General features: G+C 36.9%; 1 protein-coding gene across 1 annotated transcript; it reads left to right on the top strand.

The window, feature by feature from the left end:
• Positions 1-1,675: 1,675 nt before the first annotated feature.
• LOC137709292 (receptor-like protein kinase 7) lies at positions 1,676-5,263 on the top strand. The gene is made up of 2 exons (XM_068448381.2): positions 1,676-4,408; positions 4,503-5,263. Exons 1-2 carry the CDS (start codon positions 1,855-1,857, stop codon positions 4,898-4,900), a joined length of 2,952 nt encoding a protein of 983 aa, XP_068304482.2. The 5' UTR covers positions 1,676-1,854; the 3' UTR covers positions 4,901-5,263.
• The last annotated feature ends 20,432 nt before the right edge of the window (positions 5,264-25,695 follow it).

The following is a 25,695-nucleotide window of genomic DNA, read 5'->3' as shown; positions in this document are numbered from 1 at the left end:
TGAGCCTGACTACTAATTTTTGCCTTCTCTTGTTGTATGTGACAAGTGTAGATGCATTTCGTTAGAGTCATTGCATTTAGCTCTTGTTAACTTCAAGTCAAATTGAGATGACCCCCTTCCATGCCACGTCTCCTGCTTATTTAGCTACGTCCTTCTCGGTTGCTTCCGCTACGTCTTCGACCAACAACTAAAAGTGGCACACAACTCACCTCATACAACAAAAAGAAGTGGAGAGCAGAGGCAAAAAGTGGTGCTGGTACACAAGATCTCCTTTCCAGCAATATTATTCACATACATAGATTTTAAGCCGATCAGACAAAAATACAAGTTGGAATATTCCCAATAATTAACAAGATGAAAATAATAATAATTATTATCATATTAATAATATTAATAGTACAACCACCACAAGACAAGGTACCATAACTGGGTTAAATAATGCGGTTCAGAGACTAAGGCCAACAAACAAAGCCAATAAAATACATTTATATGTGAAATACAGATAAGTTTGGAAAGCAGAATGCTTCCAAATTAATTTTACATAATCACGACAAACCGACCTTGATTAGAAAGTGGTTTACGTGCTGAAACAAAGCTCATTCTCACACCTTTTTTTTTTTTTTTTTTTTTTTAAATAATTAATTTTTCGATAGATAAAAATCTCTTTTGACTGTGTTTTTAGAATGATGAAAACAACATTTTCTGACAAAAAAGAAGAGTTTATATTGGGATTGTTTGATAAACTTTTTCATTTTTAGTTTTTTATTTTTAGCTTTCGCTTTCTTTTAAAAAAAACTTGTTTCGTAATTACTATCAATTTTTCAAATATTTGCAAACAAAAAGCGGTTAAAATGAAATAGTTATCAAACATCGCAGTAGAGTGTTTGATAGCGTTTATGAAAAGTGTGTTGTTTACTTCTATGGAGGATGTTATTTAAAGAAACAACTTCCAATTGATTTTGCTCAAAGATTTTTGGTAAAAATCTGAAAATGGAAGTGTTTTACCACTCAAGTTAATGAAACGTGAGCACTTCCAAATTCCAATAGGTCACATCAGTCGGTCTGTAAATTTTGCAAATTTGTTAATGCTTTCGAGGCTTCCTCTTCTAATTTTGTCTTTTTCTTTTGGACCAAACGATATTATCTCTACTAATTAATGAAATCATTTTTATCAACCAAAAAAGGGTAAAAATACAACTTAGTCTTCTATCACAAAAAAAAAAAAAAAATGATTGGCAATAATGTAATTTCACATGTCCAAATTTTACTTTTTTTTATTGAAGCTTCACCAACTGGTGATGTTAATATACCTCAAATATTTAAAAAACAAAAAAAAAAAACACCAAAAACCTCCCACTCCCTCTCTCCTTCTCATTTTCTAAAAAAAAAAAAATATGTTCTTACACATAAAGTGTATTGTCAAATGCTAGTCTACATTAAGGGAAACCAAAGGAGATAGGGTACGCTTAGTTTCACAATGAGCTAGCAATAATGTGGTTCAAATTCGTCTTTAAAGAGAATTGAACCTAAATCCTCTCACTTACAAATGAAGAGAAATATCACTAGACCGTAGTATTAAGTGACATCTTCTAATTTAGTCTTATGTAAAAAGAAAAAATGTTAGAGAAATCACGTTTGCAACCACTATATATGACGATTGAGAGTTAAATTTTTTTTTTTAATAATTTAAAAAGACACTACACTTTGAAACACAATCGACAAGTGGTTAATGATTACAACCACTCATTCATCTCATAGGTTAAAAATGGTACTCTCTTAAGACTAACTTCCACCCTTCTCTCTTCAAAAATCCCCGCACTCCCCAAAGTCCACTCTCCCGTCAACCCCACAAAAATGTCGTCATCGACAGACCAGAGAAATTTTCATCTCCCCCTCTACCTCCTCCTCTGCCTCCTCTCCGCCGCGGCGGCCGACGAGCTTCAGATTCTTCTCACACTCAAATCCGCGTTCCAAGTTTCAAACACCAACAACATATTCAACTCATGGAACTCCACCAATCCCGTTTGCAGCTTCACCGGAATTGCCTGCAACGAAAACCGATTCGTTCGAGATATCGATCTTTCGAATCAGAACCTATCCGGGTTTCTTGCGGCGGACGCAATATGCCAGCTCGAATCGTTGGAAACGCTTTCCTTGGGGTTCAACTTCTTGGACGGGACAATCAAAGAGGACTTGAACAACTGCTTAAATTTGAAGTACTTGGACTTGGGCCACAACTCGTTCTCAGGATCTTTCCCCGACATATCATCCCTGTCCCGGTTAGAACATCTTAATCTCAACAACAGCGGATTTTCAGGTACTTTTCCATGGAAATCATTGGCGAACATGACGGGTTTGATTCGACTGAGCTTGGGAGACAACCCTTTTGATCAAAGCCTATTCCCAACCGAGTTGTTGAATCTCAAGAAACTCAACTGGCTTTACTTGGCGAATTGCAGCCTCGGAGGACCGATTCCTAAAGGAATCGGAAACCTCACGGAGCTTATCAACTTGGAGTTATCCCAAAACAGTATGGATGGAGAAATCCCATCCGAGATTACAAAGCTCAACAAGCTCTGGCAGCTCGAGCTCTACGGCAACAAGCTCACCGGGAGGCTTCCTTCCGGCCTAAGAAACCTCACCAACCTCGAAAACTTTGACGCCTCCGAGAATCGACTCGAAGGCGATTTGTCGGAGCTGAGATTTTTGGAGAACTCAGTTACCCTCCAATTCTACGAGAACAATTTCACCGGAGAAATACCTGCCGAGTTCGGGGAATTCAAGAAGCTTGTCAATCTGTCCTTGTACACGAACAAGCTGACCGGTCCTCTGCCTCAGAAACTTGGCTCTTGGTCCAAGACTGATTTCATTGATGTCTCTGAGAATCTACTGACGGGGAGTATTCCGCCGGATATGTGCAAGATGGGGACGATGAGAGGCTTGTTCTTGCTCCAGAACAACTTTACCGGCGAAATTCCGGCGAATTACGCAAAGTGTTCGACGTTGAAGCGGTTCAGAGTTAACATCAACTCGCTGTCCGGTGTTGTTCCTCCTGGAGTTTGGGGGTTGCCGAACGCGGAAATCATCGACCTTACTTCCAATCAATTCCAAGGCCCGATTACTTCTGACATCGGTAACGCGAAGACGCTTGCGCAGTTGTTCGTCAGTTACAATCAGTTATCTGGTGAGCTGCCGGATGAGATTTCCAAAGCAACATCTTTGTTGTCGATTGTTTTGAACAACAATAGGTTTTCGGGGAAAATCCCGGGGACTATCGGTGACTTGAAGAGTCTGGGGACTCTGTATTTGCAGAGCAACATGTTCTCTGCTTCGATACCAAAGTCTTTAGGAAGCTGTGATTTTCTGAGTGACTTAAACATTGCTGAAAACTCGCTTTCCGGTGACATCCCATCATCGTTAGGCTCTCTTCCAACCTTGAACTCTCTGAATTTGTCGCGAAATCAACTTTCTGGTGAAATCCCGAAGAGCTTAGGATCTCTAAGGCTAAGCCTTCTTGACCTATCACACAACAGGCTCACCGGCGCCATACCAAAATCTCTGTCGATTGCAGCTTACAACGGTAGCTTTTCTGGTAACTCCGGTCTCTGCAGCACGGACATAACCTCATTCCCGCGGTGTTCTTCTCGATCGGGGATGTCCAAGGATGTGCGGACGCTAATTATTTGCTTCTCGGTAGGTTTAGCAATCCTGCTTGCGTCCCTCACATGCTTCTTGTTCTTAAAGAAGGGAGAAAAGGACGAAGACCGTTCATTAAAGGAGGAATCTTGGGATGTGAAGTCTTTCCATGTGATGAGCTTCACTGAGGGTGAGATTCTTGATTCCATTAAGCAAGAGAATCTTATCGGAAAAGGAGGTTCCGGAAATGTTTATAGAGTTGTACTTGCGAATGGCAAAGAACTCGCCGTAAAACATATATGGAATACCAATCCAAGTGGCAGGAAAAGGTTCAAGAGCACGAGCCCAATGCTTGCAAAACGAGGTGGGAAGTCCAAGGAATTCGACGCTGAGGTGCAGACGTTGAGCTCAATTAGGCATGTGAATGTGGTGAAGTTGTACTGCAGCATTACCAGCGAGGATTCGAGCTTGTTGGTGTATGAGTACATGCCGAATGGAAGCTTGTGGGATCGGCTTCATACATGCCAGAAGATGAAGCTTGATTGGGAGACAAGGCATGAGATAGCAGTGGGAGCAGCCAAAGGGTTGGAGTATTTACATCATGGCTTGGAGAGGCTGGTGATACACAGAGATGTCAAGTCTAGTAACATTTTATTGGATGAGTTTTTGAAGCCTAGAATTGCGGATTTTGGGCTTGCCAAGATTGTTCAGGCCACTGCAGGCAAGGACTCTACTCACGTTATTGCCGGAACACACGGCTATATTGCTCCTGGTTAGTCAAATACTCCATTCATGGAAATATTTTAGGACTTTTGAGTTCATTAATTTGTTATTAGTTGTGGCTAATGTGATTTTTAAATATGCAGAATATGGATACACTTACAAAGTGAACGAGAAGAGTGATGTGTACAGCTTCGGAGTGGTACTAATGGAGCTAGTGACGGGGAAAAGGCCGATAGAGCCAGAGTTCGGGGAGAACAAGGACATAGTGAGCTGGGTAAGCAGCATGCTCAAGAGTAGAGAGAGCATATTAAGTATGGTGGACTCATTTATTCCAGAGGTGTACAAGGAAGAGGCTATCAAGGTGTTAAGAATTGCAGTTCTGTGCACGGCTAGGTTGCCGGAGCTAAGACCCTCCATGAGAAGTGTGGTTCAAATGCTAGAAGAGGCTCACGAGACGTTTAAATTGCTCAAAATTGTTATCGGCAAGGATGATGCCGCTGGTAATAAGAAAATGGAACTAGCGAAGGGTATAGATAATTGAAACTAATCAAGACTCCGGCCGCGCTTTGAAAATTAATTGGCCGAAGCAGCCCAATTACGAGAGCTGAGATTGCTTGTAACATATTAGCCAGAGCCTGCAGATTGGATATAGATTATATATAGATATATATATATATATATATATATATATATATATATATATGTTTGCAGTTTTGTGGGTGTAAAATAGTTGCAGGACTTTTTGTCTGATATATGTATCTCCGACTGGCTACTACTAGTTAGTCCCTTTGTTCCCTTCAGGCTACTGTAATTTTCGAACTCTCGAGCCTAACTGAAAGGAAGGCTACTGTAATTTGTTTTTGTTGGGCAATTGGAACTTGTATAATAAGCAAGGTTTGCATCAGTGTAAGAGTTTGGTGAAAGAATTTTACTAGAAACAGTCGTTCACACACGCGGTGGCTCCAATACAAGTGTGACCTTGACTGCGACTGTCCGAATCCGATTTTGGGTCATGAACTGCAAGGTTCAAGTAGCTGGGTGGTAGCATATTTGAGGTAGATCTTAAGATATTTAATGGTATATTGGTCTTGAGTTAGCAGCCTAATTGCTTGGTTGCTGTAACAAGAATTTGATTTGTTTAGTGTAAAACAGCATGGTGGTTGGAGCTGAGGGGGCGTTGAGGAGGAGAAAAAGATGCGGTCGCACATGGCCCCAAATTTGAAGGGACCTCCAAAATTTTTGTCACCTAATATTTATATGTAATAATGTTCTATATTTAAAAATTATTTTTGTTAGCGCTTTAAATCTCATCATGCACTCCTTATAAGCTTAGTTTTTTTTCCTTTCTAAATATAAAAATTTGGAGTATAATGAGATATTTTTAATGGCAATAATAACACCTTAAAAAGGGTTTTTTTTTTTTTTTTCAAATTTATTATATAATAATGTTATTTATTCAAGTGAAACTTTAAAGTTAGATTTTTTTGAAGTTTTTTTCTTTCTTGTTTGGTTGTTTAAGATTAAACTGCTTTTTATTATTTACTGAATGTTATGTTTGTAGCTCTTTTTACTCATTATTATTGACATTTTTAAACTTGCAATCACTAAGTGCTAAACTTTGTTTTGATTTAAGTGATTACTTTCTAGCGTCAATACATTGTCATATATTTTTTAAAATTATCTTAAGTAGTGGCCCTTTTATAAATTTCGCACATGACCTCTAAAATCTCAGAGACGGCCCTGAGTTGGTAAAATCTCAGAGACGGCCCTGAGTTGGAGTGGTAGACTCCAAATTTAGGTCAACAGCCATGCTTTTTTGCCCTTTTTGTTTTTAGTTTTCTGGCCGACATAGGAAGCAAGTAGAGACACTCATGGGAAATGAAAAACACAGTTTCATTAGATAAATATTACTGTTCTTGGCATTTAAAAAAAATCATCATACGCACATCTTCTGTTATAAAAATATAAAGTGAAAATTTCTATCAAAATTCTGCACTTAGAGCATCAATAACATCACATTCCATATATTATAAAAATAAACGAAACGATCCAAATGCATATATACCGTAATAAGTTCATGTAGACAACTATTAAAGTTGTTATTAACATTTCAAAATATTTCATCATACACTCCTGTCATTGTCATTCTATTATTTTGTTCATCTGCAAATTCTCATGAAGTTGGCGATTGGATGGGCTTAGAGGAGACTTTAACATGGTCTCATAAGCCGGCCTGGATTCTAGTATTCAAAGTACAAAAAACAATTTTTCCCCAATGCCCATTTCTAAATTTTCACTGTTTGGATATGCTTTTAAAATGATTGAAAACGTATAAAGAGAAAATATTTTTTTGTTTCAAAAGCACTTAAAGTGCTTTCTGCAAGAAACACTAGTTATGTGCTTCTTTCAGGAAGCACTTTAAGTGTTTTTCCAGAATTTACTTGCATTTTTACTAAGGATTAGTTCCAAAAATATTTTCACCAAAAGCGCTTTCAGTTATTTTAAAATCACATCTAAACGAGCTCTTAATTATTTATCTTATGAACTAATCTATTGACTAGACTTCATCCTTCAAGCACTTTAGATTCTAATTTTTTTTAAAGCACTTCCACTTTCATTTTATTCAAGTTTTTTTGTTCATTGTTCTTTAATTTACGGACCTTTAATTTTCAGCCTTATTTTTAGCTGATCTGTAATTTTCAAGGTTATTTTAGCTATGGTTATGGAACTCGATTTTAATTTCATTTTGCTTCTTATAACTCAAAAATCACCACTCTACTCCCTGAAACTCAAAATTCGCTTCACTTTGCCCCCTGGAACTCAATTTTGATATCATTTTGCCTCCTAAACTTGAAAGTCGTTTCTATAAAACTCAAAATTTGGTTCACATTGCCTTAGATATGTTAATTTTAATGTGGGTTTGATTTAGGTGCGCCAGGCTAATCAATTTCTTTTTTATATTTTTATCTCTTTAGTTTTATTTATTTATTTATTTTTACACTTAATATTCTCTGTTGTTGAATGTTAACGCATAATAAATATTTATAATCAAATTTATTGCACATGTGACATAATCTAATAGGGTGTTGGGCCCCACATATGTTTTAGGAGGCAACGTATATGTTTTAGTGAGGAAAGAGAGTCTACATGTCAAAGTGAATGAATTTTGAGTTTTAGAAAGTAAAGTGGTGACTTTGACTTACAAAGGCAAAATGAGATCAAAATGAAGTTTGAGAGGGTGTAGTTACATGTAAGCCTATTTTTCATTGCACTTCAGTGTTGTTAATATTCGAGTTCTTCATATTTTACCTTTACATTCAATTGCACCACATAAACAAGAACACCAAAAACATACAAATCAACCTACACGGACATTTGACCACAAGAGTTCAAGAATTTGGGCTAAGAGGATCAATCTTTCGACTAGAAGAAATATTTGAGGCCTACATCAATCTCTTTTTCCGTCCATTCCATTCCATGTTAGAGTAAATATAGAATTATAGAGAATAATTCGAATGATGACTTTGAAGTACGACTTGAATCGTTTTCTTAAAATGTTATTTGCCCACACTCGAATGAGTTTGCTAAAGGGTTCTTGGCAAATCACTTATAGGATACAACAAAGTATGAAATATTCGACTAGCAAAACCGAATTATATTCCCATAGAAATAACTAGAAAGAAATTGTATGAATGTGATGGAGAGAAAAGAGAGCACGGAATGTAGAAACAAATTTATGAAATTGTGTGTGAAACATTATGCCACAATAGGTATTTATAGGCATTAAAACACTCGTTCATCAAGCCCTTTCATTTTAGTTGAAGATATACAATCCTTCTTAATAGTGTTGACCCAAAAGACATATCTTCTATTTAATATTTTAAAAAAATAAATATTGACTAATTATATCTTTTAATTCTACTCATACAATTTGAGTAAACATCATGTCTTTTAACCAAAAGTTTAACTCGTGGTAGATAACATTAATCCACCACGGTCAAATTTTGGCCTGTTAAAAGCGAATAATCTGTAACGGACATTTATATTTGTGATTAAATATCATAATTACCACCAGATATGCTCGTAGTAGTTACTTCAAACTACCACATTGTCTTTTGTAAATTCACCACGCCTTTGACCCGTGGTGGATGTTTTTAATTTTATCTTTGTAATTGAAAACATTTGGAGGAGCGCGGGATATTAAAAATTTGGAGGCTGCCCAAATTTTGGCATAGCGCCCAAAATCTCTCCCTCCTTATTTTCATTTCTCTCTCGCAGCTTCTCTGCCTTTCCTCTTCAGAAATTTCCAAACGCCTCCACCTTTGCAAACCCGAGCCCAATTCCACCTTTTCGGAATCAGAAACAAAACCATCTCTAATTGCAAACCCGGCGAGTTCCTCGCGAACTCGTTCTCCCTTCCGTCGACTGCGCACCCAAGTCCACGGCTTATTTTGTAAGGTAAAGCTTGTTCCAATATGCTCATGTATGTGTTCTGGATATGAAAATCCATACGAAAATTATCTGAAATTCGATCATGGTGGTGGCTCCGGCGGCTCTTATTTAGATGATAGGTATGGGGGATACAACCAAAGTCGATCCGATTTCGGTTCGGATCCATATGGGAAGCGGTTTAATGCAGGTTCCGATACGGGTATGGCGATGGTGTTTTATGCTTACAGAGGTGATAATTCCATTCCTGCAATGGCTAATAATCTAGCCCCAGGTTCGTTAAATCTTCCTTCCATGTTTTGATTGTATACGGTGCTTCTGATCATATACGTACGTCCTGATTAAATTTTGTGATTTCAATCCATTAGTATTATATTGGGCGGTTTCACATCTGGGTTCTTCGAGTTACATTTTTTAGCTGAAAGATCATTGATTTGCAGAAAATATTGATGATTTCTAAATTCTCGGGCATTTCTTTGTATTGGGTTTCTGTATTTTATATCTATCTTTAGCAGCAATCAATCTTTTTCTTTACGTGTTTGATCAAATCTCTGTTACAAAGTTTACTCACTTGTGAATCTCTCTTAAAAATTAACTTCTTTCAAGTGAAAAATTCTTGTTTTGGCTGTATATGCTTTCTAGTATGTGATTCGGAATCTTATTGTATTCAAAATATTGTTTCTTGCTTCGTATGGATTCACTGTGTGTTACGATTTACACTGCACGTGTGTTTGGTAGTTGATCTGATATCTGTTTGAAAAATCACGATTAAAACAATAAAGGATTAGTCGAGTAACAGATGCTTTGTAAAGACGAACAATTTTTGTTTACTAAACATGCATTTTCGAGTTTCTGAATCAGTTAATCTGTAGTTTTAGTTTTAGTACCAAAATTGGATAAAAGAAGGTGAATTGATTCTAACATAGTCCCAGTTGGAGCAATTGTGTGTTTTTTAGCTTACTTAATTGCATAGACGATGATAAAATTTTCGTATTAATTAACGTTAAATGTATGTTGACACACCCCGACCGAGATCAGGGCATGCTGGTCGTCACGTGGAAGTGATGTAACCATGTGCACAGTGCGAAAGCTAATAAAATAATAATAAAAGTACGAATAAATAAAAACCAGCTATACACAACGTAAGAACATACATGTGCAAGCGTAAGTGTGAAAACAAAGTTCAGAGCACGAAGACCTAATGTAGTCCGGGAGAAACAACGCTACAAAAACACACCCAAAGGTGGTCCTACACTGGTGATAATCTGTCAGATATGCCGGGAAATCCTCTGGGGAGCCACCAAAAGTGCTAGCCAACTAGAACCTGGAGGGGCACAAAATAGAAAGTGTGAGTGGGCAAAAACAAAGTTTTTCAAAAACCATTGCATAAACAAAGTTCTAACCCCTCGCCGTAAAACCTGTATACTTCCCAGAAAAATAGGATATATACATATATATAAATCATGCTCGGAAATATGCCATGTCAAAGGTCTCTAAATAGAATGCAAATGCTCAGGAAATGTCAAATCAATGCCATGTAATTTGTCAGTCGGAGTCACCTAACGTGACCTGTACGGCTGAACCTAGAGCTCAAATCTCCAACTCACTAACTATACCTGCACACGAGTCGGAACCACCTAGAGTGGTCTGTACGACAGGACTGGGTGTATAATAAGTACGCTCAAGTGCTACGATCACGTGAAGGCTTGGCGAATAATCGCGGGTCACCTACGAGTCGGAACCACCTAAAGTGGTCTATACGACAGGACTGTGCACCTAACTTGGATCCAAGATGAGCGTGTGGTGCGGGAGGTGAACATCACGTGAAGGACTGTGCCCAACTCTGGGCGGGAGCACTAACACCGGGGGTGCAGGTTATGAGCTCTCTATGTATCTCAAATCACTACTGAACATAAGCATAAACCATACTCACCTGGCACTTACCTGTGCGCTCGCAGCACCAACATACAAACATATATATGCTACTAATAATACATAAACAAATGGCAAACATAATGCATGGCATATAAATGTATAAACGTTTCCATTCACTTTCTGGGAAAACGTAAGTATATAGGTATATACGGAAAACCAAAAGCCCACTCACTGGTATGTAGAAGGGTCGTAACCCCCTTGCCTCGAGTGACCGCGCTTGTCCTCGGGATAGGTCTCACCTATATGCGAAACAACTATAAAAACGTTAATTTTAAAACACATAACCAACATCACGAAATAACTTCTCATACAATGCTCAAATGGGGTGTATGAATACACCAACGTGATCTACTCAACCTCAGGAACATCCCTATATTTTTAGAAAAATTTTCCGATGCCGCATGCGCCCCCACGCGCCGGCCAAGGCACGGCCACACACGCCGCCCACGCGCAGGCACATGCCTGGCACACTGACGGCGTCAGTTAACGCCGTCAGGAATATTCCGTTAAATCTAACTGATGCCGTTAACGCCGTTAGGAATATTCCGTCCAAACTGACGGAATATTCCGTCATCTTCTCCGGCCAAACTCCGACGCCGGAAAACCGGGAAAACTTTAAAACCTTGTATCTTCTTCGTTTTTCAACCAAATTTCACAACATTGGTACCAAAATGAAGCTTACAACAAGAGGAACAAATCCATACCACTTTCAAGCACTAAAACCCACGGAATCTTGCCGGGAAAACACCACCAACTCCGGCCAAGCTTGTAACTCACGATCCCGACGTCCAAAACCTTCAAACGAACCACCTCGAGCCTCCTAAGGACCTCACCAAGCTTCCTACAAGCTTGAAATTCCCAAAAACACAAGAATTAACGTGTGCATGAACAGTGACCAAATCGGGGTATCCCGAGTTCGACGTGAAAACGAAGGTATCCTTACCTGAAATGGGTATGGTTGAACTCCTACGGACCTCACGAGCACGAATATGTAATTTGTTTCCTCGATCTGTGAAGGTTTCAATGGTTTTTGGGTGTGTCCATACATATAGGGATAGAAATGGGAGAGAGAGAGGGAAAGAGACAGGGATACGGGACATGGAAAAGGGTAAGGGGGTGTGGGAGAGTATGTGTGGTCCAAAACCAGCCAAACAAAATCCAAAAACAACCACACAACGAAACAAACATGATAGGGGCAAAATCGTCATTTCACCCCTACGGTACGAAAAGTCCGGGACGGGCTGTCACATATGTCCATGGCGAACTATTGCATATGCAACATTGAGGCGTAGACATAGCTTGTTGAACTTCTTTGCAATTTGATTAATACTGCTTAAATGATGTGACTGCAGCTCTGGACAAAAAATTGGTTTTGCATGAAGATTCTAAAGATGCATCCTCCCATAAAAAAAGGAGGGTCATAAGATGACAAGTCCCTGGTTGTTTGCTTTGGGGAAATGCTAATTGACTTTGTGCCCACCGTTGGTGGAGTTTCACTTGGTGAAACACCTGTTTTTAAGAAAGCTCCTGCTGGTGCTCCTACTAATGTTGTTGTTGGAGTCGCAAGACTTGGTGGTTCAGCAGGTTTCATAGGCAAGGTACATTAGATTCTGTGAATGCTGGTATTAATTTTTCCCCTTGGCTTTTGCCTTTCTTCCTGGGATTTCTGTTAAGAAGAAGGATTTCTCTAGTAACATTTTTGTTGAAAAAATGAAGTGTGTTCTGATAGGTTTAGGGTTAGCTTCTAGGGCCAGCTACCATAGGTGTATCTCTAGGGTAAGCTTAAGGCCATATTGTTGTAAATCAGCTTTTCCTTAATTTAAGGGAAGTGACTGATTAATGTAAAGTAGATAAAGCTCTTTTCCTTAATCTAACGAAGGTGACTGATTGGGTGAAGTGGGTTAGATCTTGTTGGCTGTGATAGACAGCCTTCTTTTCTTCCTTCTAGTTAGCTGCTTGTTATATCTGATCCTCTTCCTCTTCTCTTCTCTCATATATACCCTATCACTTGTACATTTGAATATATGAAATACATTGAAACTTAAAGCTAGAAAATCAACAATTTTGTTCCACACATGTAAGAATAATGAAACATAGAAACACGCTTTCAAACTGTTTACTGAAACCCCCCAACAGTTCAACTCTATATTGACTTTGTTGAGCATGGCATGATTCAAATATGAATCTTTCTCATATTGTGTATTTAACCCATTTCACAATCTCCAGACATGTATTCGAACGATGTTTTCTCTCATATCCCCTACAACATGTGACGTAAGTTCATTTTACTTTAGCATCAAGTTCGTTAAGGACCTTTTAATTTATGTATTGAGGTAAAAGTAATTTGTATGTTTATTTTTCTTCTCATGCAAAAAACCGACTCATCTACCTTCACCTTTTGGTCAAAGAGCTCTATGGATATTGAGCTAAGGCGTATTAGATTGCAGTTAAATAGTTACACTGCCAACACCCTTTTGGATACAGTGACTGCTGCAACTGTACAGGTTGGAAATTATTAAGATCTATAAACATTGAAACTTTTGTGAGATGTATGTGATGCTTTGGTTCTATGTGAAAATTACTAAAGGTGGGTTGGATTAATCATTTCGTGTTTCAGTTATATATGTGTTCATTTTGAGTAGGGTGGTAAACTGCAGAGATTGACTTATGTGCCTGAACTTTTAGACACGGGCCTGTATTTCATATTCATCAAATAGGCATGAGTAGTGTACTTACACGAGGGGTAGTGTTTTGTTGTGAAGTAACGCCAGCTGATTTCTCTGTGCAAACATGCATGAATATCAAATGTATTCCTTCAATGCATAATCTCTTATGAACTCTCTATCATTCATTTTGCGAACTTATTGAAATTTGTTATCAACGCCTGTTTGGCCCTCTTTCTTATTTTGTTACTGTTGTTATTAGGTCCCTGATGAGGCAGTTACAAAATGCACAGCCTGTGGGTCAGATTTTGGGGCTTTATAGATCTCAGGGAGGCAGTTAGATCTCCAAAGAACTAAGAATGGTGTAAAACAGGTTCCCAATTCTAGTTACCAGGTTTCCAAATCATCTCCCCAGGTATGAAATTGATTTTGTTTAATTTGTCTCGATGTCTTTAACTGGAGAAATAGAATTAACAAATCCTGAGGTGAAAGTTCATCATACAGTGCTTGGTCCTAATTGTTGGAAATTTTGGGTAACTGTTGTCAAAGTGGAGAATATATCTTTGTACTGCCCTACAAGTGAATTCCGTGTCCTGGAGGATGCTATATCTAATACAATTACTTGGTCATCAAAGTACGTCGGAGTTGGAGAGTAATTTTAGTTTGTACTTAGACTAGAAAATGGTACTTTGGCACTACATGGATAGTACTTTATGACTTCTATTGTTTATGTATTCATTAGGCACTATATGGATAGTACTTTATGACTTCTGTTGTTTATGTATTCACTTTATGACTTCTGTTGTTTATGTATTCATTAGGCACTACATGGATAGTACTTTATGACTTCCGTTGTTTATGTATTCATTTGGAAACTCAAGTATTTTTAAATTATCTTATAATATTATCAAGTATTTTTTAGGTAGTTATTGTATTGTAGTAAATATGCAATTTTGTACTACCTATATATATATATATATATTTGTTAAATAGTTTTATTTTTTTTTAAATTTTGGAAAATAATTTATAACGGCATTAGCTGTGGTCAATTAGTAATTGACAACAACATAGCACGTGGTGTTAGATCTCAATTTACAACGGGTACAATCTATGGTTATATTGCATTTGATAATGGGCATTGCCTGTGGTAGAAACTAAGACTTTATCGCATCTAGAATACTAACGGGCATATTGTCTGTGGTGGATTGTAATTTATCACGGGCTTTCACCGTGATAGATGAGCCTTTTTCTTCTAGTGGTACTTGCTTTTCTTCGTCTCCTCTTGATTGAAACGTGATCACCTCAGAGCATGAAGGTTCGCTCGCACGCTAGAACAATTCGTATGATGACATGAATGCTACAAGAAAGTGTTTCACTCGGTTTTCATTCCTCTATTGTTGCATATATACAAATTCCTTGCCATAATACTGTTGGAAAAAGATAGCAAACTTGCTTTAAAACCAGCAGCATATAATGGATGCGAGAAACAGGTCTGCAAGTAAATTGAACACATTACACATTACACATTACACTTGTCTAGGAAATTAGTCGGTCACAAAGGCTTACGCTTTCGAACAATTATTAAATATTATTATTTTCAAGTAGTATGAGTATACTTATTACTACTGCTCAGTTGTGATTATAGGTGATTTTTGATCAGATTGGATCACAAAAAAGCATTCGAGTGTCAATCCAAAAAACTTTTAGAATCAAACATTAGTTTCAATTTCGGAATTTTGAATTATCGAATTTTTTTTTAGAATTATTTTATTTTGAAATTTTTGAAACATAATTCGGATCTCCTTGGAAACAAACATTCCAATGCCAATCCAAAAAAGTTTTGGAATCATATAATCTAATTCAGAATTTCATATTATTGAAAATTTTGGGATAGCTTTTATTTAGGAACATAATTCGGATCTCCTACATTTTGGAAGACTTTGAAAATGTTCAAACCCTTACGTATCCACCATTAATTTTGTTTTCTCAATATAGGCGTCATTTGTAGTCAGTTATGTGTGTGTATGACATAAAATCATTTTTTTTTTCTACTTCTTATATCTTATAGTTATAATGGCTTTGTGGATCATCCCGTTGAGCGATTATTAGACAAGATAAAATCGTATGAATAGTTACATTCTTCATTTTTAATATATAATAGTATGATTAAACATACAAAATACAAAATACAAAATAAAGCACATCTAAATATAACAATTAATATGATGAAATCAGAATATCCATATTTTTTTCATAAGTTTGAGAAGTTTCGAATCTGAATTGCAGAATTTCCCATCAGATAGGTGCATTCACTATTCTAAAAATCCCTACCTAGAGGTGCCTAGACCTTGCCTAGGCACTAGCTGCGGGCTTAAAGCAGCTGGTCATCGTCCCGATTTGTCCCTAGGCGTTTAAAAGTTAAGAAAGTGCCATAGACCTGCTTAGGCGTATATCTAGCCCACCTAGGCCACCTAAACCCACCTAGGTCACGACGCTGGCTTAGACTGAAAATCGATAACTTTCATTTTGCATTTTAATTTTTTAATAAAATATACGAGACTTGTTGAATCCTTGAATGAACACTCATTATATGCTTGTTCCCCACATTTTCAATATGTTCTAATACTTTATAATTTATATGTCATTTTATTTTGCAATTTATATATCCCAATATAATTATGTGTGTGTTTTTTTAAGTATAAATAGACACTTATTTATACAAGACTTATTTTATCAACACCCCACGTATTGTTGAATGCAGCCCACAAACTTAATACACCCCACTTACTTTTCTATAATACCCTCACACCCCACACCTTAACATACACCCCACATTTTCTACATATACCCCACACTCTTCGTATCTTTAAAAAGAAAAAATTTAGCCCTCCCCCTTCTCCGGCAGGAACCAACCACAATTATTCTTCTTCTTCCATGCCACGCCAAATGTTGATTAAAGAGTAACATTGCTTTGATTAAAAACTTGAGGTCACAACATTTAAAGGAAAGGCCAGTGCTTCAGTTCCTCCATTTCTTTTTGTTTGGACTTCAACCCAGGATAAGCAGGACAATGTTGCGAAACCTAAAAGATATGTATGCAAAAGAAATGGACAACCTTTCCGAGCTCTCCTCGAAAATATGTGGAAACCATATATCCTTAAAACATGACTTGCAAATGAGGGCCTTTGTATTGCTTCTCTGAGCCGAACAACCAACTAATAAGACTAATTAAGGGGTTACTTGATTTGGTATGAAAGATTGATTTGATTAAAGGAATCAGGTTCAGAAAGATGGAACCTGCCCAAGTAGGAATATGAAAATGGGGACAAAAATTGGGATTAATTGATTGAATATCAATTATCAATGTGAAGTGTATTTGGTTTTGGATTAAGATTCTCTTATGAATAATTTTTTTAGTTAGCGTCTTTGTAGTTTTATTGATTATGGTTTTATTCTACGTACAATGGAGAGTGAATGATTTTGAGAGTTGAAAAAGATAAATAATATTGGGATGTGTTATTTGGGGTGTATTTAGAATTATTTTAATTTTTTATAATCTTATGAGGTCGAAATAGCCATTGCATATTAAGGCATACAAGTCATTTAACATTAAATTTTAATGTGGAGTTTATTCAACATTATGTGAGGTGCTAATAAAAAAACCCTTTATACAATATATAATAAATTTATTTAAATCCGTCTAGTCCACTTAGGCACCGCATAATACCTAGGCACTAGGCCTTGCTCCTTGGTCAGCCGTCAGACTAGTGCCTAGTGTCTTTTAGAACATTGGGTGCATTTCAATTGCCATTCATTTTTTTCAGAAAATTTTCAGAATAAAAAATGTTTGGATTCGGAACGAAAATTTTGGGTTTGATTAGGAATTTTCAATTGAACTTCCACCTCTAGTTTTATTTATTTTTTTTAATTTTAATTTTTTTTTATGACAAGCAATGATATTTGGTATTTCATTAATCAACTGAGAGCAATACGTAGATGTTAATTGGGTACAATCCTCCAGTGACTAAGAAATGAATTGGAGGTTAATTTGCGCAAATGAGACAAGAATAATAAATCCCTAAGCAGCTACCACATGTATGAGAACATCCCACAACACCCTTACAAACTTGTCACAGAAATGATATATAACATATTTGTATAGGTGATTGCAAACAGTCGCCGCCAAATAGTGCGGCCACGTAAAGTCATCGCAGGAGTGAGGCCATATAAATTCCTCGTTAGTAGACGAGACCACATAATACAACGCTCAAGGTGAAGACCAAATACATCCATCGTTGCACTCACTAGGCGAGACAATAGAGTTAGACTAAGCTAGCTTAAAACTAAACTAACCTAAAATAAACTGAACTAAGCTAAAATAAACTAATCCGAGAAGGGAACCACAAAATGGACACCACCCGATGGAAGGATAGGACCCTCAGGTAAGTACCACAGCGGTGCCATGGCACAAGATGGGTCCGACTACCACATCCACAAATCCAGCGGAACAACAACAACGAACCGCAGGCGGCAAAGGTTCCAGATACAACCACCGACAAGAAGCCTAAACAGAGCCACCGCCAGATTTGCATGCCCAAACCAAAGCAACACCACCAAAGAGGCATTGCGCTCTAATCCGAGCGTGGATTTCAGCAAGTCCACAGCACCAAAGCAGAGTGACGAAGCGTGGCTTCAACCCCCCAGCAGCCGCAATTCCAAGCCCAGATCACGCGTCATACCCCGAGGCAGGGAAAAGGCATTGAGCAAGGCATAACCCGGATCTGGGGGAGGCGCAAAACTAAGTCAAAATGGTGGGAGAGAAGACCCATCTGCATTCGCAGACCCACCCCTACACCCAGAGCACAGACGCCATAACAAAGAAAATCTTGAGAAGGCAAGATTCGGATCTGAAGGTTGGGGGAAATAAACGGGAAGGGAGAGGAATGTGGATGGCTGAGAAGACTGGGTTGGGAAAGATGGCGTAAAGAAACAGAGGGCGTGGATGGCGAGGCGAGGGAAATCTGGGATGGGAAAGGGGAATAGGAGGAAAGGGAGGACGAGAAGAATGGAGGAAGTCCAGGAGGAGAAGGAGAAGCTACCACCGGCCCCCAGCCCTAGCTAGAGGCCGATGGCTAAGGAGGAAAGCTATTATCTAGTTTTGATAGATATTACCAAATAATGTTGCTACCGCAAACCAACAATAATTGCGTTACAACTTAGAACCCTTACAATCTTTTCATTACCCTTAGGGTGTGTTTGTTGTATCGGACTATCTCGGACTGGACTAGCGGTTGGGATTAAGGTGGATTGGTTTAGACTAGACTAAGTTGGACTAATTTAGTGAAGCGTTTGGAGCAGTGTTGGATTATAAAACTGAATAATAAACAAACTATAATATTATATTATTTAATGCATATATTATAATATTTTATATTATTTAATGTATATATTGTAATATTTTATATTATTTGATGCATACATAATAATATTTTATTATTTATTCAACCTTTTAACCTTTTTTTCTCCTGGAAAACTATAACTCTGGAATCATCTCTTCTTTTCTCCTTCTGCCTCCGTCCATTTATTCTTTTCTCCCTCATTTTCCTGCACAACGCAGGTGTGAAGCTCATCACAAATCCTTCAAAAATAATCTCATCATCTTCACCCTCTTGCCACCATTAAGAATCTCCACCTTCCTCATCCTTTTTTCTTTCTAAAATTTTCGAATCTGATACATGTGTTGGCTTTTCCGCCTGCACAGCCATCTCGGAATTTTCTAGCACGCGGTTGACTTGGAATTTGGTGGTTGGATTTGGTTGTTGTTATTGTTTTTCGGTTTTAATTTTGTGGTTGGATTTTGAGATTTTGGCAGCGGATGAGGCTTTTGTTTCCGATCTGGGGGGTGGGCAAACGGTGTTGCAGAGAAGAACGCTTGCAGACGATGCAGTATGTAGATGATGCAACGGGCAAACGAAACAGATTTGGGGACGGGATTAGCAATCCCATACCTATCGGGGATCCCCGCTAAGACGACCTAGCGAAAGACTTAGTCGGTGCGAGTCCGACTTAGTCTCATTAACGATAGTCCATGTTCGCATCAAACACTGGCTAGCAATCCCAGCTAAGCCAGTCCAATCCAAGGAAGTTTAGTGAGGACAAACAAACGTCCCCTTAGTGTACTAACAATGGACAGATTTAGTAGGACAAAAATGCATACATGTATAATTTGGTAGTTTTCATAGAAATGGTTTTAAATGTTTGATACATAAATGTGACAAAAATACGAATTCCGTGGATTGACAAAATACAATCCTTGTGTCAAGGTATAGTTTTTTGCTTTAAGGGGTATTGATCGTGTCATTCTTTCTTTATACACCAGCAAACCCGTCGTATTCTATCTTTTTATTTTTGCCTTCGTCCAGTGGAAAGTGGAGTTAACCCAGGTCATTTTTTGCGCAGGTGGTCTTTGGATTTGCTCAGATTTGGGTGGTTATGTGGAGTTCCAGTAGCCATTAATGAAGGTCTTATTTGGTGAGCAGTTGATGAAGGAAGTAGTAGGAATGAGGGAGACGACGTGTGGCCTTGTGCCAGTTATTTGTGTAGGAAAATATTAGTATTTTGTGATTATTTTATTATTTGGACTTGCTTGTTAGTTTAAGCATAGCCTATGAGAATTAGGGTTTCTTGGTTTTGTTCTCTATAAATATAACTTATAATCTAATATGAATAACAAGTTAGTCACAATGCAACATCTTGGAGTTTATGTAGTTGTCTCGGCCATTTTGTAGTGTTTGATATCAATAATATTTCTAGTTTTGTAATCCATTTGTTCGTTCATCGTGGTATGCACACTCTGATATTCAACTATTATTACAAACTATACAGTTGGGTAGTTGAGGTGGATTGGATTTGGGTTTTTGGCTTTTAGATCTAGGTCCAAAAATATAGATGGTTTTTAGGAGTGAGTCCAATTACCTAATTATATGTATTAATTTTTTTAATGCTCATTTTATATTTTCTAAAAATATTAAAAATCAATTCAAATCTTCTAATATTATGCATTTTCAACCCCAAAAAAATATAATTAATATCATATAACAAAAAAAATAATATATTGACATAAATCTATATGCAAATCATTCTATCCTAACTCAAATAACAAATATATGAATGTATATCATACCTATAAGTAAGATATGAAACCTAACTAAAAGGTAGGAAAAAAAACATAATATATCTACAAGCAAGACACATGAATCTTACTTGATTATAAAAAAGAATCTGTCATATAGGTAGATAAATATAATTAACCTGTGATATAGGTGATTATAAAAATAAAAAATAAAATCTATAAATGGGGTTTAAAACGGAAAAAGAACAAGAAAGAACAAAAAAAAAAAAAAAAAGAACCAAAGAGATAATTAGGAAAAAATTTGATTTTTATAATAAATTTTATCATTGAAGAGATAATTATTGATAATAAAATAATAAGATTTAAGAATTAGACTTATTTTAATAAATTGGACTATTCCTACTATTGGCTCAAAAAATTAAACCTATATCAAGTTTCCCTTGTTTTTTCATTTCCCTTTCAAAAAAGTCGGCCATTGAGATTTCTTATGAAATCTAGTGCACTGACAGTTAAATTGATTTGGGCCATTTAACCCCAGACACACTATTCACTTTTTGGGCTAAAATAAAACTTAAGCCTGTTATGGGGCCATCTAATTTTTATATTGGTTCACCAACAGCGAAGCCTAGCTCGGGCCCAACATGTGACAACCATTTAGGAGCTCGGGCTCATATGTTCCCGAAGTGAGACCTCCATGTAAGCGACGAAGTCCAAGAATCTCGCATTTGCTTAAATGACCAAGAGACGCGTCATTCGACGTGAAGATGACAATGCAACACTGTATGAGCGCCAAAAAACGCAGAGGCAGGCCACCTACCGCGAAATGTAGTTATTGTCATGGACCAAATGACCAGTCTAGCCCCGCTCTAGCTTAGTGATGAGATCGAGGATGCTCTCCAGGACTCCTATAAACAGAGGCAGAGGCATCAAAGCTGACCTTCGCCAAATTCAATTTCTACGATTACAAATTTCAGGAGATTCTTCAATCAAACCCTCAAATGCTTTTCAGCAAAAACCCAAAGCTCTTCAGATCAACTCCAAAGCTTTCTTTAAAGCATCTTTGCTAAGATTCATGAGATCTAAAACACTGACGTACAATTCTACTACCCCGTAGAATGATTCGGTTCAGATCATTCCATCCACCCCTGATCACCTCTCTGAGGTAATGTTTCCTTCCTAGTTCAGTTCGATATCACTTATATTGCTAGGTTCACCTAGCATTATCCTGCTTTCTATGGCTTGAATCTTGCTAGTTTATTGGCTCCTTTACTTTAACATACTTTCTAGTTCTGTAAAGTGGCTCATCAGTCCACAAGTTTCTTTCCTAAACGTTAGTAATCTTGCTTCGATCATGAAATGATTACATTCGGTTTCTTTGCTTTCGTTTCTCTTTCCTTTACGTCTTTAGGGAAACAATTCACACTAGATTTCAAGTGTCTCAGAAGTAATAAAAAAAAATAACCTAACCAAACCAGTGTCTCATTGTGTGCAAACTCATTTTGATTAAGGAGTCACATCTAAGTGCAAATCCTACATATCGCTACACAGTCATGGACTATAGGCAATCTCCAACAGTGACAAGCGTGTTCTTATACTTATACTCAAATCATGTTTTATTACTGAGAACGAAAGCAATGCTCGAAACAAGTCACGTATTGCCCTAAATCGAATTCTATCTTATTTTTTTACTCCAACATTCAATAGTAAATTTCAATCACTTACCCTAAATTATGAATGATCTCTAATTTCTTATGAAGTCATCTCGTGGCACTGAGAATGAAAGCAACACTCAGAGCAAATCATGTGTTAACCTAAATCAAATTCCATTTGATTTTTGAGGCCAACATTATTCACTAGTAAAATTCAATCACTTACCCTAAATTATGAATGATCCTAATTTCTTATAATTGAGATATTGCCATTGGTGCGCGGAGTGCTAACTTGTAATGATGAACTTGTAATGATTTATTTCGTATTACATTCCAAAATGTGAATACTATAATAAACAAATCCTCCAAAGTTCATAGCAGACCTCTATTCTATATTGCTTCATATTCCATCCTATAAAAAAGGATCACGTTGCAAAAAAAAATTGAGAGATAATTGACTACCAAAAAAGCGGACTTTATTCTATCCTATAAGATATAAAGATTATGAGGAATATTAACTTTCTCAACGCAGTGGGACGCGGCCTGCTGCAGCATGAAATGATCATATTAAATAGATTTGTGTGGCCATTTGCAGGCCTTAATTACAACTTTGATTATCTCAATTAGGGATTTAATTATTTGCTTCAATTAATTTAGCCAATCAGCCATGAGCATCTGCAGCACTCTTTTGAAGTGGCTGTCAATTTGTTATACACCAAAAAGAAAAGCAAGTCCAATATATATGTAGATGGTAACTTTTTTACAGAACCCTAGCATGTCCAAATCCAATATATTTGTAAGCAAAGCATGCAGTTGCTATTTTGCGCTCAAGATTCAGGCGCACGTTAGCGTCTCCACCAAGAAAATAGAAAGTTGATAGTCATGAAAAGCAAAAGAAGCTTATAAGGCATTGCCAACTCAGATTTGATTCCCAAAACTGCCCTTTTTTTTGGTGGAATCCAAAACTGCTGTATATAGCATTTTAAAGAGTGGGGGTATCCAAGTATCTTTGCTTTGCGCTTCTTCATTGAGCACTCGTATGAATAATATGATCCCTTATATCCCAACTGAGATTTCCATCAGCCATGGTTATTCATTTGGGTGGTTGTTGTTGAAGAGATCTCTGGATTGGGTTTTTTCCCTAAATTAAGAGCTACCTCATTTGAGTCGAGCATGCATGCTACATGGCACCTCTACTTACACATATAAACAACAAAGTGATTGCTTTGCCAAAAGAAATGTGATATTTTAGTTGGTATCATCATATCTTGGAGAATGATTTCATGCTACAACATAGCCTACGTAAAATCACGAAATCCTAAACCCTAAACCATAACCCCTAAGGAGGAACAATACAAGGACAATGTTGCATCATACCAAAGTTCTCTTTATGTCATTCTCAGAATTCTGCCAAGATATGAATTCTCCCATTATATGTTGTTTACTTAGATAAAGAGAAGTTCCGTACACTTAGAGGTGCGCATCTTTGACATAAGTATCCCTAGCTTCCGCCTGCATACATTCAAGCTCTTCGAAATTCCTGGTCACTTGAGAGTTCTTGAGAGACAGAACTTACTTGTGTCTCATACAGCGTTAACACAAGAGATTTTGTGTTATGTTTTTTACAGAGATTAAATGGATAATTTGCACTGTGGTGATTTTCTGTTATCACTGAAAAATGTAGCTGTATTTTTTATGAATTAGTCTCTGAAAGGAAACAAATTTAAGACTTCATAAAACGATTGACCAAGTATGCATCCTACAGATCTATAATATGCATTGTATTCTTGATGTTTTTCATTTTGTAAGTAGATAGAAAGTTAGCTGATCACCGGGATTAATATTTAGTATTGCTTTTATTTATTTGAAATATATTACAAATTCACGGTGACAACGGAGGGAAGGATTTTTTATTTTTCAAAATAAGATTACAAAATCATGAAAATTGTGGCCATGATTAGAACTGCGCATGAGAGGGAAGGAAGGAGGTCAACCTTGTTGAGTAGGTTAATTAGAAATTTAATTTGATATGTAGACTTAGAGTCATGGATTAGGAGGTGAACCTTTTGAAACTTCTAACCTAATAAGGTAGCTTTTAGTGTATGTTAGGTGAGGGACGTTAAGTCCAACGGTATTGAGGCCAAGGTTTTTTTTTCGGTTGGTCATATATGATTGAAGTCTGGTTAATGAGGAATTGATCACAAAATGTTAGAGGAATCGTAAATGCACCACGAACATGAGCATAACAAACAATGTGAAAGAGGTTTTCAAATGACTGGTCATTTGCTTTCATCCCTTCTAATGTTTTGTAGTGTATTTTTTCCTCATTTAATTTAAACCTCTTGGGTTTTAAAAGAATCTCAACCAAGCACGCCCTTAGAATTTTAAGCTCTTCAAGATGGTTAGAGCTTATTACCAAAGCCACACGAAATTTAGTAGAAAATGAGTCAGTTGGTCTAAAGCCTTTGCAACCATTGCAAAACAAAACAATTTTGTCTATTTTTCTTAACAATTTTGGCTTGTTGACAACAGACTTTTTTGGAATTGCATTTTAAAAAAAGCACTACAAAATTTTTAATCAAAATACAATTGTTTTTTTTTTATAATACAAAAACACTTCGTAACTTTTGATAATCTAAAAATATTTTCAATTATTTTAAAAACACTTTCAAATATATCAAATAAACATAACTACATGGCTAAAACTGCCAAAAATTGGAATGATATGAGCGTCATGCAAAATGTGCGGGGATTTTTATTCATATTAAAGAAGTAAAAAAGAAAATAAGAAAAAAAAGGAAAAGGTCTCTGAATTCCAAAGAAAAGAACTTTGCAATGTCAAGTTGTTAACCAATCAGATTTTTCAACAAAGAATAGCCTACGTAGGTTTTGTAAGACAAAAGTACAATGGTGCCCTCTCTTGGTACCTTTATCTACTTTCTTGGTGTGAATTCCCCTAACGCGATTTTATAATGTTTGTAATTCCCAGCTTATCCACCTCCAACCAATTAGGAATATTTGTCGACTATTATACTAATCATGTCTGCAACTAAACAAAAACGATCCAAAATGTAAACAATGATAAAAAAAAACATCACTCGTCTAAATTCTTTACTCTCCTGTAAACATGTTGACGGTAGAATTTTCCACCATGTAGATTTTGATTGGCCTAAAATGGTCACTTGAAAAAGGGTTGTTTGCCATTATGTTCTGCTTTTTATCTTCAAACAACTGTTTCACTGTCTTAATTACCAAGCACATATACTCGTTTCCCGTTTGCATGCTGGGGAAAGAGTAAAAATTATGCCCCGACTCCCAACCATACACTACATGGATAAGGGGTTCAAAACTATTACCATACCCAATATGTTTGTTATTAAACTAACTTAAGGGTGTTGTTCTTTGACACTCTAAAAATTTGTGGTGGTGTTATCCACATACTTCTTTTTACATTATACATACTCTTCTTAATTTTCGGTTGTCAGATTAAATGAATTGAAGAAGATCA

This window comes from Pyrus communis, chromosome 15, assembly GCF_041283825.1.
Source record: "Pyrus communis isolate YQ-2024b chromosome 15, ASM4128382v1, whole genome shotgun sequence".
In the NCBI taxonomy this organism is placed as follows: Eukaryota; Viridiplantae; Streptophyta; class Magnoliopsida; order Rosales; family Rosaceae; genus Pyrus; species Pyrus communis.
The sequence above is the reverse complement of the archived record's forward strand: the minus strand, read 5'-3'. Positions and strand labels throughout refer to the sequence as shown.